Genomic DNA, 13,076 nt, shown 5'->3' on the forward strand with positions numbered 1-13,076 from the left:
CTGTCGGACAAATTTAAATCGGCATTTGCAACAAAATTTCCAGTTACTTAAGCTAAAAATAAAAGATGTGGTCATGAGTTTTCAAAACCCCGGAAAATTGCCATGTTTTTGGACTTTTCCGAGTGGAAAAGCGGAGGAATCGAGAAAAGTCGCAGAGGAAAAATGTGATAGACTCGTCAAAACGAAGCTCCTCAGGAGTTATAAAGTATGTGGTAAACAACTTTCCAGAGGGGGCCTGTACTGTGGACTAATAGAAATAATAAAATCACTATGTAAAACTAAATACATTTACCTCTGCTGTTTGTGTAGTAGGTATAAAATATGGTAATTTGTCATTGGTGTTGATCACATTTACAGTCAGCGTGGTGGTTCCCGTTAAACTTGGTGATCCATGGTCGACTGCGATGATTTCGATGTTATACGTGTTCCTCCTGTCAAAATCTAGTTTGGAGGAAACTAGAACCGATCCTGAAGTATTATCTATCCTAAAATCTTCATAAGCTCCTTTTTGAATGAAATATTCAATCTCTGCGTTGACTCCGTTGTCAGCGTCAGTGGCTTCTACTTCACCTACCACAGAACCTGAGACAAAATGAATAAATGCACTTGAAATATAGAATTAATTATAGTCTTACCAACTGGTACGTCTTCTGGTATAGATTTGACGTAGTTTTCTCTGGAAAATATGGGCGCGTTGTTGTTTACATCCAAAACTGTGATATTGACTAAGGCGGTGGCTGTATATTTTGTGTCGCTTGCCTAGAAGATAGAACATAAACAAATTGGAAAAATTAATATTTACTAAATAAATACCATATACGTATGTATACCTCTCCTAGATAGAAAGTGAAGCAAAAATTAGAAAAATATATAACAAATCTAATTGCCATACATTTTAATTGTTATTTTTATTTTAAACTGCTAAACTCGTAGGAATTATCACAGTATTTCCAGCTTTCTGTGTTGCATTTATATTTTATTGGAATGAATGGCCATATTCTGCCTTTTATTCCACGGAAGTTAAAGTTTCGCGTTGGATGTTACATAAAAGTCTATATGGACAATGAATGTAAAACGGCAAATAAAGGTAAAATATAATGGCAGAAGAAATGTGTAATTTTGGAATGAATGGCTTCGTAAAAATAACTCAAATCTTCCCTTTGTACGTTGAGAATGGTGTAAACGTGATTTCTACACATTGTAAGTTGATATACATTTATATTTGTTTCGTTAGGGGGGACTTTCATGTAACTACGTGGATAATAAAAAATAAAATTTTATTTTGTAATGGTGTTGAAAGTCAAAGTGCCAGGTTTAATAAAGATATAAACTCGAGAAGAAATTTATTGTAGTTTGTACTGCTAACAATTAGTTAAAAATAATGTTTCTAATTTTAACAATGATGTCTCAAATGGTAATATCTACTACCTAGTAATTATTAATGATTTATTCTTTGTAGTGATAATGGTATTATCTAAAGCCAACAATGAGTAAATGGGTTGTAAATAGATTAGTACTTGGAAGTGAGTCAAATTTAATGAGATTTCAGGGTATCTCAAAATTGACCAAAGATAAATAAAGAGAAAATTATTAGTTTAATTAATATTAGAAAATGTAGAATTAAAGTAGAAATTGACATGAACTTTTCGACGTAGAGTCGATTGATGATATTATTAATTTTCTAGTGGATCTCGTGGTTGCGACGCTACGAAGCAAACTTATACAGGGTGGTTACTTTTAAGATGTACACCATAGACCACCTAGACTGACTATAGGGTGATATTATAAATTGTTAATAAAATAATGAATAAATGAATAATGAATGATGAATAATGAAACATATTTTTAATAATTATTTACTTTACGCAAAAGTCTCCAATTTATATGAAATTCTTCCAATTCCCGTAATTTTGAGGGAGCTGAAAATTAATGTGATATTATTTTTTGCGATCGAAAAAATCGCAAAAAACTAATTTCAAATTCATGTTCAGCGCCTTGGAAAAGGGGGGTTGGCAAAACTTGATTTTTTGGTAAAATAAATAATTATCAAATTTTTATATTTGCTTCGAATTTTCGAATTTAATTTTTTAATTTTTATAGATCTCCAAAGGATTTTGACATAAAGTAAAGGTAGGTGAAATCTTTTAAAAAACAGGAGTGGATTCCATCAAAATTTCCATATATATGTTCTAATCACTTTGTAGAACATTTTTTAATTTTCAACAAAATCATAGTTCGCAAATTAGTAAAAAATGCAGTTCTCACATTAAATCTACCAGAAATAATAATTAATTATTATACTTTATATGCATAGTGTGTTCAAGTTTGTCCTAGAACACTGCTGCAACATTTGCCTGAACTGTACGATTTGAATGAATTATTTTTGCATGTAGGACTCTCCCAATACTTACTTAGTGAACATTTTAATGCTCACCACATAATTTTATAAAAATTATCTTTACTGATAGTTTTTTATGACATGAACAATCCCAATTTTCAGATTCTTTAACGTCTCCTATCAGCCAACCTACCATGTCGCAGTTATCATATTCTAACGTAAGTAGTACCTCTTCGATGTCAACTTTGAATATCACGGATAATGAAAAGATTATATAAACATTTTAGTGATGATACGCCAAGAAAGCAGAAACTAAAATACGAAGTGAGATGGCATTCCTTCATTTCCAAAAACCAAAAGAAAAGATAACCCGCAGAAAATAAACGTCATTTAAAAAAGAAAAATGACAAATTAAGAAAGAGAAAAAATAATATTTTTTTAAATAACTATAAGAACAGTACACCCAAGCTACAGAAAAATAAAATTGTGTATCATGTATTAAAAAACTTTTCGAATGTGAATATATTTGTATGAACATCAATTTGATAATTTCCCTAACAATTGTAATCATTTAATAGAACTTGTAAGGGCTGTATGTGAAAAGTATATTAATATGAGAATAGATCATGAAGTCAAAATATTTATTTCAGTAAAATCTACGAAAAGAAAAATATTAAATAAACTTACATTACTTAAAGGACAATAAATATATATGAATTATTTTGTAGGTTTATTTAATATAAGCAAGGCATTAAAATATATTATTTTCTGAATTCCAAACTTGAAAAATAAATCTTTGTCATAAGTGTAAAAATATTGCTTAATCCGGACCTGTCCAAAGTATGCACGGTCAGATTACCTCGCGCACTCCACTTCTCCGCAATTTGCATTCACTGATTTAGTGTAATTACAAAAAAAAATTATGAAACCACATCGAGGAAGTTTTTTGCATAATTTAAGAATATTAATTGCATTTTTGTGTTTTTTAAAAAAGTTCCCCCTTTCATTCGGATGAAAAAAGTGAAAAATTAATTTTTTTCAAAAAAATTACATGCTGTTTTTGCTTTATTCAAGAGATTAATAGTAAAAAAAAATTAATAATATAAAACAGTTAGTAATAAGTACAGAATGTACAAAAAAATGTTTAAAAATTATTTTTTTCTATAAACTTTAGATTCAAAAATTCAAATTTTTTCGAGTTCGCATGTAGTCCCTCCATCAGTTCAGCATTTTGGTTAGATCTGGGAATGTCAATTAATGTCTCCGCGACCGACCAGTGCATCTTCAAACACTTAATTGCCTTCTTGCATTTTGTCTTGGTGAGTGAGGTTAACAGTTCATTGAAGCACGCTTCGTTGTAGTGTTGCGACTGGAACCAAGCATTTGCCCATTCATAGCAGATGAAGTCGCATGCTGTACCGAGGATGCGGCGCCACTCTGGCATCAGAAAAAATGCTATAACAGCATATATTGCACGCGAGTTCCATCTTGCCTGGTGTAAGTTTGGGAGTTTCTTCCAGCTGATTCGGGACCATCGTGAAGTTGCTTTGTAATGACGATATGCCTAACATAGTTCATAAAAGAACTTTAAATCATCTCGCCATCCAGGGTTCTCGTCTGAGTTAACATCATCTGTCGCAACTTGTTAGTAACGAGCCTAAAGAGAGACATAATTTTCTCTTAATTTGTCATTGAAGGAATAGTTGAGTTCTGGTTTGCTCGTTGGCTCTTGAATAAGGAAATTCATGACGTGCTTCAGAAGGAGGTCGAGTACATGGTGCTGACAGCCAATATATTGTGGCTTCTGAAAGCCCTTACTCAGGACATCATCCTGTATCAGCTTTACAATCCCGTGCAAACGACCAGTATTTACTGCTGTCGTATCGCAGATTATCATGCGAATATTTCCCCAAGCATCGTATTCATCAATTAGCTGATGTAGTTCCTTGTGAATGGCCGCGGCAGAACCACTCTCACATTTCAGAATACCGAGTTTGATTTCGGTTGTGGTATTTTTCAGCAGAACTACTTGATATTCTTCCCCTTGGACTCTTTTGCCATCAAACTGAAGACAATAGGGATCTTCGCATTGAAGTTTTTCAAAAATTTTGGCTTTCATTTCTTGTCCTTCTGAGATTACTCGTTTCCAGACACCCGACTGACTTGGAACCGGCACATTATGACCCTGTTTAGCAATGGTTGCAAGAACGTTATGTGCTTTATGTGTAGAAATGTTGTTTTCCAGTACCAGTAAACTCGCTGTTGTAGTGCTTGCTCTTTTGTATTTCGGTTTGCATTCAGAAGAAGATGACGTGGAAGAAGAGCTTGGAGACTTGGGTGAAGAATCGGAGGCAGATTCAGAGACAATATCATGTGTGGGTTGCGATTGAGAAGTACTGGTTTGAGCTTGAGATATTGATAGTCGGATTCGTTTTCTTGGGCGGATGGATTCCAAAGGAGCTTGTTTGACCATTGAATAACCAACCTTACCTGCACTCTCAACTTGACTCTGGTAGAACTCTTTATCTTCCGAGCTTTTCCATTCTCCATTCACGTTGATGACATCAAATAACTGAGAAAGTGTTGCAGTGAATTTGTCAGAAGGTTTCTTTTTGTTTTTGTCATTTAGATCAATCAGACGATTGAGTTTCTTTCTGATGAGTGCGCTGGATAAAAATGGAAAGTTAGAGTTTCCCTCCAGAGCAATTCTATATCCGTAATCATATTTTTGATTCCATCCAGTCGCCGTTTCTCGCTGTTGAACAGTAAAGTAAAGTGTCCAAGAATTTAGCGGTTTGTCGCCATCCGTGTAAGATTGGAGAGCTTTTCAACAGATGGAATGCTTGAATCCGTTTTCTGTTTAGAAGAGGAAGGTAGATTCTTCGTCCAAATAGACCTGTTTGCCTTTACACTATTGCTGGAATTTCTAGAAGACATTTTATGGTGGTATAAAAGTGGTTAAATGACTTTTTTTTCTTTAGATTTGCACTGAAAAGATTTAAAAAATTGAAAAAGGGGGAACTTTTTTCAATTGTTTTTAAATTCGATGTTACTAATTTCATCTGAATGCAATTATTCCTCGAATTTAAGGGGTTTCATTTTTGTAATGTAAAATAATAAAAATAGTAATCACCCTAGACCCATACATTAGAATTAGATACAACCAGTCTAGGTGATCTATGATGTATGTACACCATAACTATCTCTTGAACTAGAAGATATACAGGGTTGATTAAATCACAAGAAAGTTACATATTTTCACACCATTTTGGATTTAGAAAAAAATATAAGAGAAAAATTGCACCGTTCCAGAAATATTCTGAAAATAACAAAAACTTTACTTTTCTTATTTCTTCCATTTCTTTTTTATCATTGAACGTACAGTCATGAAAATTGTAGGTAATTATTTCGTACTACACTGTCAAAGGGTCTCATCTGTAAATAATAGAGATATGAAAAGTGAAACACAATGTATATCTCTAAAACAGACGAAGATATGAAATATGCGATTTAATAGATAAATTTATCTCAAAAATCGAAAGAATGTGTTTCCATCTTTAATATTTTCTGGAACATTTTTAATTACAGTTAAATTTGGGTCGTTCTGTACAACCCGAGGTATAACCAAAACCAAACCATGCACTATTATTATTTTTTAAATAATAATTCAGGTATCCCAGGATAAAAATGTTAAAGTTTGTTTTCGTTATTAAGTTAATATTTGTCATGTGTAAGATAAAGTGGCAATTAGAATTAAAAAAGATAATGAAAGCTTCACATTAGTCACAATATCATTAACAATTAAACGCGACTTACCATCACTGTCAGACTAATAACATTATCCGTATCGTTCCTGACCTCCAATCCCTTGTTATTCGTAATCCTAATTTTTCCAGTACCCGAGTCGATGCTGAACAAATTGTTGTCGTTCCCAGATATTATGGAATACGTAACGTGCGACGTCTTGTCGGCGTCGGTAGCCTCCACGATTAGATCCGGATCGAATCTCACTGTTCCCTCGTTAATAAACGCCCTATATATGGGTTGGCTGAAAACCGGAGGGTTATCATTACTGTCGATTAGGGCCACCTTTAATGGCACCGTCGTGGTCTGACCTTTGCCGTCGTCGTCGGTCGCCTGGAACGAATGTCACTTCTAAGTTCAGAACTAATTTAATTTCATTTTCTTGAAGATATTTACATATATAGTATTACAACCATTCTTCACATCACCAGATTTGATTTTATTTCCTTACCAGGTTCACTTCTAAAGCAGGGTTCCCTATTTATGAAGTATGGAGAAAACGGTTTCAAAATACTTACTAAACAATGACAGCAGCATCTTTGGTATAAAGCCTCATAACCAACGCGTCATCGCGTAGTGACGTCACTACAAAGGTTTAACCGTTCTCTAATTGTAAATGCCAATATTTTTATACACGTACATAATAATGATACGTATTTATTATACAACTTCGCCCCACTATTTTAATAGTAGACAGTGACGTATAATATTAAAATGTTGTTCCAATTTCTGTCACAGAATCCTATTGTTCGCGCAACAAACAATGTATTTTACATAAAACTAAGGCAAAATGCTAAAACATACTTACTATGAACTGAAGCTGGTACTCAGATTTGGTCTCGTAATCCAGACAATCTGGCTTTCCGGGTTGCTCACAAAACGCCACCGTCACCGTACCGGTCCTATTATTCACCGTAAATTTCTCAGCTCCGTTGCCCCCCAGTTTGTAAACTATCCCGTTCTCCCCGAACTTCCCGCTGTCCCTGTCTTTGGCGACGATAGTGGCCACCAGACTTCCCGGATTTGCCATCTCTGATATCACAGCGGAATATCCTTCTTGGTCGAACGTGGGGGCGTTGTCGTTGATGTCGAGCACCGTTACAGTGACAGTGGCTGTCGAGGATAGCTTTTCTTGCGTGTACAACTCTCTAGCCACCGCTAGGATGATGAATTTCCTCTGGTTAGGGTCTTCGTAATCCAGAGAACTGTTCGCCATACGAATGATCACCGCCGTCGAACCTGTTGCCGTTTTCGGCTCGATGGAAAATGCCCCGGAGATGTCGTTTAGTTCCAGAGAAAATGCAGAATTGTTGCCCTAAAAATAAAATTTTATATTTATTTGATTATCGACCTATATTATCTAAAATATTTACAGAAATGAAGTTTACTATTCTTGATGGAAACAGGTAACATAGAGCAAGTTTCAAGATACAAAACATTTTTATTGCATCAATAAATAAGCGTAACATCCACAAAAAACTGCTCTATATTGCTCTGGTAAATCCGCAGTTAAAGATAATTTGTCAGTGGAATAAACAGATACAGACCTGTTTCGAACTTATTAGTTCTCTTCAAGATATCATAGGTGAGACAACTGACGAATAATCTAGTTACATAAGTGCCTATTTACCACATGTTTTGACTGTGGGTGAGAAAAAAATGAAGATTTACAGGGCGAATCAATATTCCCGATAAATCGCTTAAATTGATAAGGAAATGTCAGGAACAACTGAAAGTTCTGTAGACTCTACTAAATTAACTTTGACAAGTGTTCGCCGGGATACTTTGGTGTCAAAAGCCACAGTGCTAGACCAAATAATGAATGACAGTCAACATAAGAGGTACTGGAATAATTTGCCTAGCTACCAACATGACAAAATTCTGTCACTGCAAAATTGCTGTCACTAGCAATGATTTATTACCGAGGTTATTACATTGACAGTACATTACAGTTTGAGAAGATATTTGAATGGAGTTGCGTTGTATGACGGAGATGCATAATGTAGATTGCAATAGTGCAACAGAAACTGCCTGATCTATTACAACCTGTCGAGCGTGAAGTATTAGGCCACAGAAAACAGGTTCTTTATGGACAACCAAAACTGGATAAGATTTATTTTCAATAATTAGCACTAAGAAACCAAACAGTATATCCTGCAAATTTCAACAAAAGAATAAAAGCCAAAAATAACTTAATTTATTTTATATAAGTATTCCAAAACTTTACTATCAATTTTTTGTTCAAAATTATATTTGTACTCTGACATAAATGTAACACGATGTGTCTATCAAAGTATTGACACAAAGTTTTGTGATAAAATTTGAGATTTTTAAAGAATTGCGAAACGGTATAAACTAAAAACTTGAAAGTCGTAGGTGTAGCATTTGGGGCAAAATTTGGTGATATTACCGAAAAAATAAAAAAATTCAATGGTGTCGATATAAAGTAAAATACATGGACAATTAATTAATTATACATTGGGATTTCTGGATTGTACTGTAAAATTTTTCGAAATAACAATATTTTATCTAGAAATAAAACTACTTTTAAATTTTTAGTAGGAGATAAGGTTTTCAAGGTCACAACAGTTCTCGAAAGGTGGTATCTCTGCATTAGTGAAAAAAGTTATTAGTAGGCTTTAAATATTGGATGACAAGTTGATTCAGATGAATGACAGATAACAGGCAAACTAATGTTATAAAGTTTCTGTTCTAAATTCAAGTTGGAATCATTTCCTTCAGCAAATACAAATATAGGCTAAATAATCGAAAGTAGCGTTATCAAAGTTTTTAACCTTGGAAATAAAATTCATAAAAATAGTTTGCCTGTTATTTACTTAAAATATCAACATTACAATTATCTTGCAAAACAATACCTCCTACTGAAAACTTGCACACATGTTTTATTTGTAGACAAGAAACTGTTATTTCAAAAAATTGTATCTGCGTTACAGAGTTAATTTTGTCGACAATATCAAGAATAGACTTGTCGTACCAGGATTCAAACGGTTTCAGAATTGTCAACATATTTGAAATTATATTGTACCTCCATAAATAAGCTCAACTGATCATACGATTATTAAGAAAATGCTCATAACTTTCCATGTTTATTAGCGTAGTATGCTTTGAGACATATAGTTATGGACTAATTTTACTGTAGATACCTACATAAGAAAACAATTTATTCGTAACATGTAACGACTTAAAATATGTTTGTATTTTATTTAAATGTCATTCAAAATTTGGAAAAGAGAAAAAATTGTTGCACGCTGTCATGAAACTTCACACAATTGTTTCTAAAATCGTGATAGGGACAAATTGTAGCAAACTTTTATACATACAATATTGTTTGAAAATTTTGAGAAAATCTACAATTTATTGTTAATAATTTCGTAATTGTAAAAATAACACAGCCACACAAAAAAGTGTTATATGGTTTTGACCAAACTAGTAACCTATATCCTATTTTATTATCTACAAAATGAACCATACTGGATCCTGGCCCGCCATATTGTATCAACCATGTTGAATTTGTAATTCTGAGTTCGTATTCGTGATCAGCAACCTCTAAAACCCCCTAGGATCCAATTCAGGATTAATCTGTTGATTTTTCGAAAATCTCGTCTGCGATATTGGATCCGTCATGTTAAATTTTGCAATTCTGAATGAATTCAAATTCCTGATTAGCGAACCTAAGAACCCCGACATCTTAAATTTTTCAGGATTCTATTCATTTCTTGCAAACCTCAATTTATGGCCGATTTTTTTGAGGTTAGAAAAAAATGAGGTGTGCTGTATGATTTCTAAAGATGGATTTGGAAGATATGCTAAGAAATGTGAAAAATAAAAATTTGTTGCAGTTTTTTCTCATATTTCTTTGTCTATTTTTGCTATTTTCACCTATTTTTTGAATTTAGAATAAAATGTGACGTTTTAGCGAAATTCTGACAGTGGATTCGGATTCAATGCGTCAATATACAATAGGATATTTTACACAATTTCTTCCTGTCACGATTCAAGGAACAACAGTGTGATTTTTCATGACAATGTTTTTCCCGTGTGGGTACCCAGTTGTATTCTTTCAGAAAGTCTTCCAATTTTACTGTTGCAGATGAAATAATTTTGGCGCTAATGGTTTACAGTACAATTTTTTAAACATCCTGTGTAAATCAGGTACTAATACATTTAGAAAAAATATGTTCCTCACCTCGTCGGGATCCTTGACGGACATCTCCAGTCCTGGCAGAGGTGCACCTGCCTGTATGTTTTCGGGTATCTGGACGAAATACTCCCTCTTGTTGAAGGAAGGCGGTTCGTCGTTCACGTCTCTAATTTTCACCGTCGCCTCTGCGTTGGTAACGGTCAATGGATCGTTTCCTTTCACCCCGTCTATTAATTCGTGGGCCTACCAAATAAATGCCTTATATTACCTTAACGGATGCATTTAATGGGTGTCCGGCATCAATTTCCGGCCATTAGGAACATTATTGCCAAACGGGGGTTGTTATAAGGCTCAGGCATATCTCACTATGTTTTATCGGGTAGTAATTAAAAGATATTGGGTAATAAAAGAAATGTTAAAATGCCGTAAACTAAACAACGTGTGTAGGGTAACTATGTGATGAAGATTTAATTGCTCTTTTAACCAAAGCATATATAATACTTTTTAATGTCCTTTTTATTGGCTGAACAAGAAAACTTTTTATATTTACTGAGTGATTATCATCAAAATAAAAAATAAAACATCGAGAGCATAATTTTTCCGAAAACATTTCCTAAGGGTTAAAGGATTTTCAAAATTCGGGAACAATTTTTCATAAATTACACATTCAAAACTATTGTACAGACGATGTGGAATGCCCAAAAACTGAGATAATCCGAAAGAAAAGTAATTTCGAAATTATCCATAATAAGCAAGGTTGTCAGAGAGAGCCGCAATTCAATTCAATGGCGTGCAAAGCAGGTCAACCGCACATGCGTGAGCCGCTGCCTCGGAATGCTTTTCACGTTCACGTTACCTTAGTATAGTGTTGCTTTGTTATCGTGCGGATATTGCGTAATTAATTCCTATCCGTTGGTGTTTATGGTGGTGTATTATTGTAGACAATTTAATTTGTTGCTTTTTAATAAATAATGTGAACGTCTATGCTGTCCTACTTCGGAAAAAAACCGTATATGCAGTTTTGTGACAAACTGAGATAATTACATTTTCGAAATGTACATCGCATTATACCCATCTATAAATATGAAATATATCGTTTTAGTTTCTTTAAATTTAAAAAATGTGTACGTTTTAAATTTCTAGTATTGAGTCACTCTTATTTCCTTCGTGGCTATACTAGAAAAAAATGCCGTATGTGTCTGATACAGACTTATGTATTTCATTAACAGGTACGTAGTGTAAACGCCGCATGTGATCACATACGGCTTTCTGCTCTAGCAGAAGCATTGAAATACGATGTTTTTAACAAATTAAATTCACATACGTTGTTTTAAATTAAACAACAATTAAACATTATTTGCAACAAAATATATTAAAAATTGTAAAATATCCTGTAAAAACATCTAAAAATCATGTTTACGATGTACATGTTCTGTTTCTTCTATTAATTTCTGTTGAAAATGCACATACGGCATTTTTACCTAGCAAAATCTTAAATTTATTAAGACAAAACAACATATGTGACGCTGTTTTTATTGAAATCAAGTTATTACCTTAATTAGTAAATGAATTACAGCCAAATGTATGCCTAACATCTCGTTGCAATGTTCTCTAAATTGTAATATTATGAGCTCATACGGTCTTCTTCCGAAGTAGGCAGTATGTCCCGCAGCCCTAATAATAAGTAGGTAATTCTTTTTTACTCCTATTGACAGAGTATGTAACAGGCTTCAAAATTGTATATCTACTATACATAAACTTCTGAAATAGACATACTTTTGAGGTGTTCAAAAAATTTGCGAATTTTTATCTATTTTTTAAAAAGCGTATATGTTTTTTTTGTTGAAAACACTAGTTTTAACTTTTCTTCTTAAAATGATCCATCAATCACATCCTGAAATATTTTTACTATACCTGAGTTGTACTTTGTCTTACAAATTTGCAGTTTTCAACAGAATTTTATAAGCTCAGACAACTAGTATTAGGAAAAGTACCTACTAGCCCGAAACTTTTCTCAATAATGAATTACAAACATTATTTCAAATTACATTTCTGAACAATCTCAGAATCTAAGGAATCCTTTTAGTTTTAAAAATGTTGATCTGGTTGAATTATATCCGGGCGAGTGCCACGTCAAGAAGTGTTTTGACGTTTCTAGAGACATATCGCTTCCTTCTATCTTCCTTGAGATTAAAATTGGGTTTTCTTAAGAGAAAACGGCGTATCATATCAGTATATCCTTTGTATAGGGCAGATAGATGGTCTGTTATTCTTTCTTTACCTCGTTCTGAGGTATTCTTCTGATGCATATTCAATATTTTTGTAAGTGTATCCATTTTCTTTGAGATCTGTTCATAGGTCAAAGGAAAGGTACAAAAAGTACCTACATTTTTCTTTCAACTCCATGGTGAAGCCAATGTTGCAATATTTCTTTAGAAAAAAGGGTCTTGTCTCTGGAAACGTCAAGAACGATTGTCACCGAAGCTAACTGTTGGTTTTGTTTATTTTGTTTATTTCGACGATGTATAAGATAGGCGTATTCGTGGAGTTCTACTAAATGTTTTTAATCTTGTTTGAAATCAATGTAGAAGCAGAAGCTATTAAAGATTAGAATTTGCCGAACAGAACTGAGAATCGCTTAATGGTATAGCAAATAAAGAGAGGTTTATCCATTAGAACGTTTTTATCGAGATGGCTTTGGTTACACAACATCGCTTCAGAATTGTCTCACAGATGTGAGGGGTGAAATCTGGAGAGAAGCGGTTTAAATAG

The 13,076-nt window shown here is 33.5% G+C and overlaps 1 protein-coding gene across 1 annotated transcript in view; it reads right to left on the reverse strand.

The window, feature by feature from the left end:
• Positions 1–292: 292 nt before the first annotated feature.
• LOC108916112 (cadherin-87A-like) overlaps positions 293–13,076 on the reverse strand; it is a gene marked incomplete at its 3' end in the record, with an annotated part of 33,994 nt that continues 21,210 nt past the window's right edge. The window contains exons 6-10 of the mRNA XM_018722314.1: positions 10,350–10,547; positions 6,951–7,457; positions 6,155–6,475; positions 636–759; positions 293–582 (exon numbers count right to left, since the gene is read on the reverse strand). Of these exons, the coding sequence (XP_018577830.1) occupies positions 293–582; positions 636–759; positions 6,155–6,475; positions 6,951–7,457; positions 10,350–10,547 (1,440 nt within the window). The remainder of the gene's footprint in view (positions 583–635; positions 760–6,154; positions 6,476–6,950; positions 7,458–10,349; positions 10,548–13,076) is intronic.

The sequence above is a fragment of the Anoplophora glabripennis genome, unplaced genomic scaffold, assembly GCF_000390285.2.
Source record: "Anoplophora glabripennis isolate ALB-LARVAE unplaced genomic scaffold, Agla_2.0 scaffold1547, whole genome shotgun sequence".
Taxonomy (NCBI): domain Eukaryota; kingdom Metazoa; phylum Arthropoda; class Insecta; order Coleoptera; family Cerambycidae; genus Anoplophora; species Anoplophora glabripennis.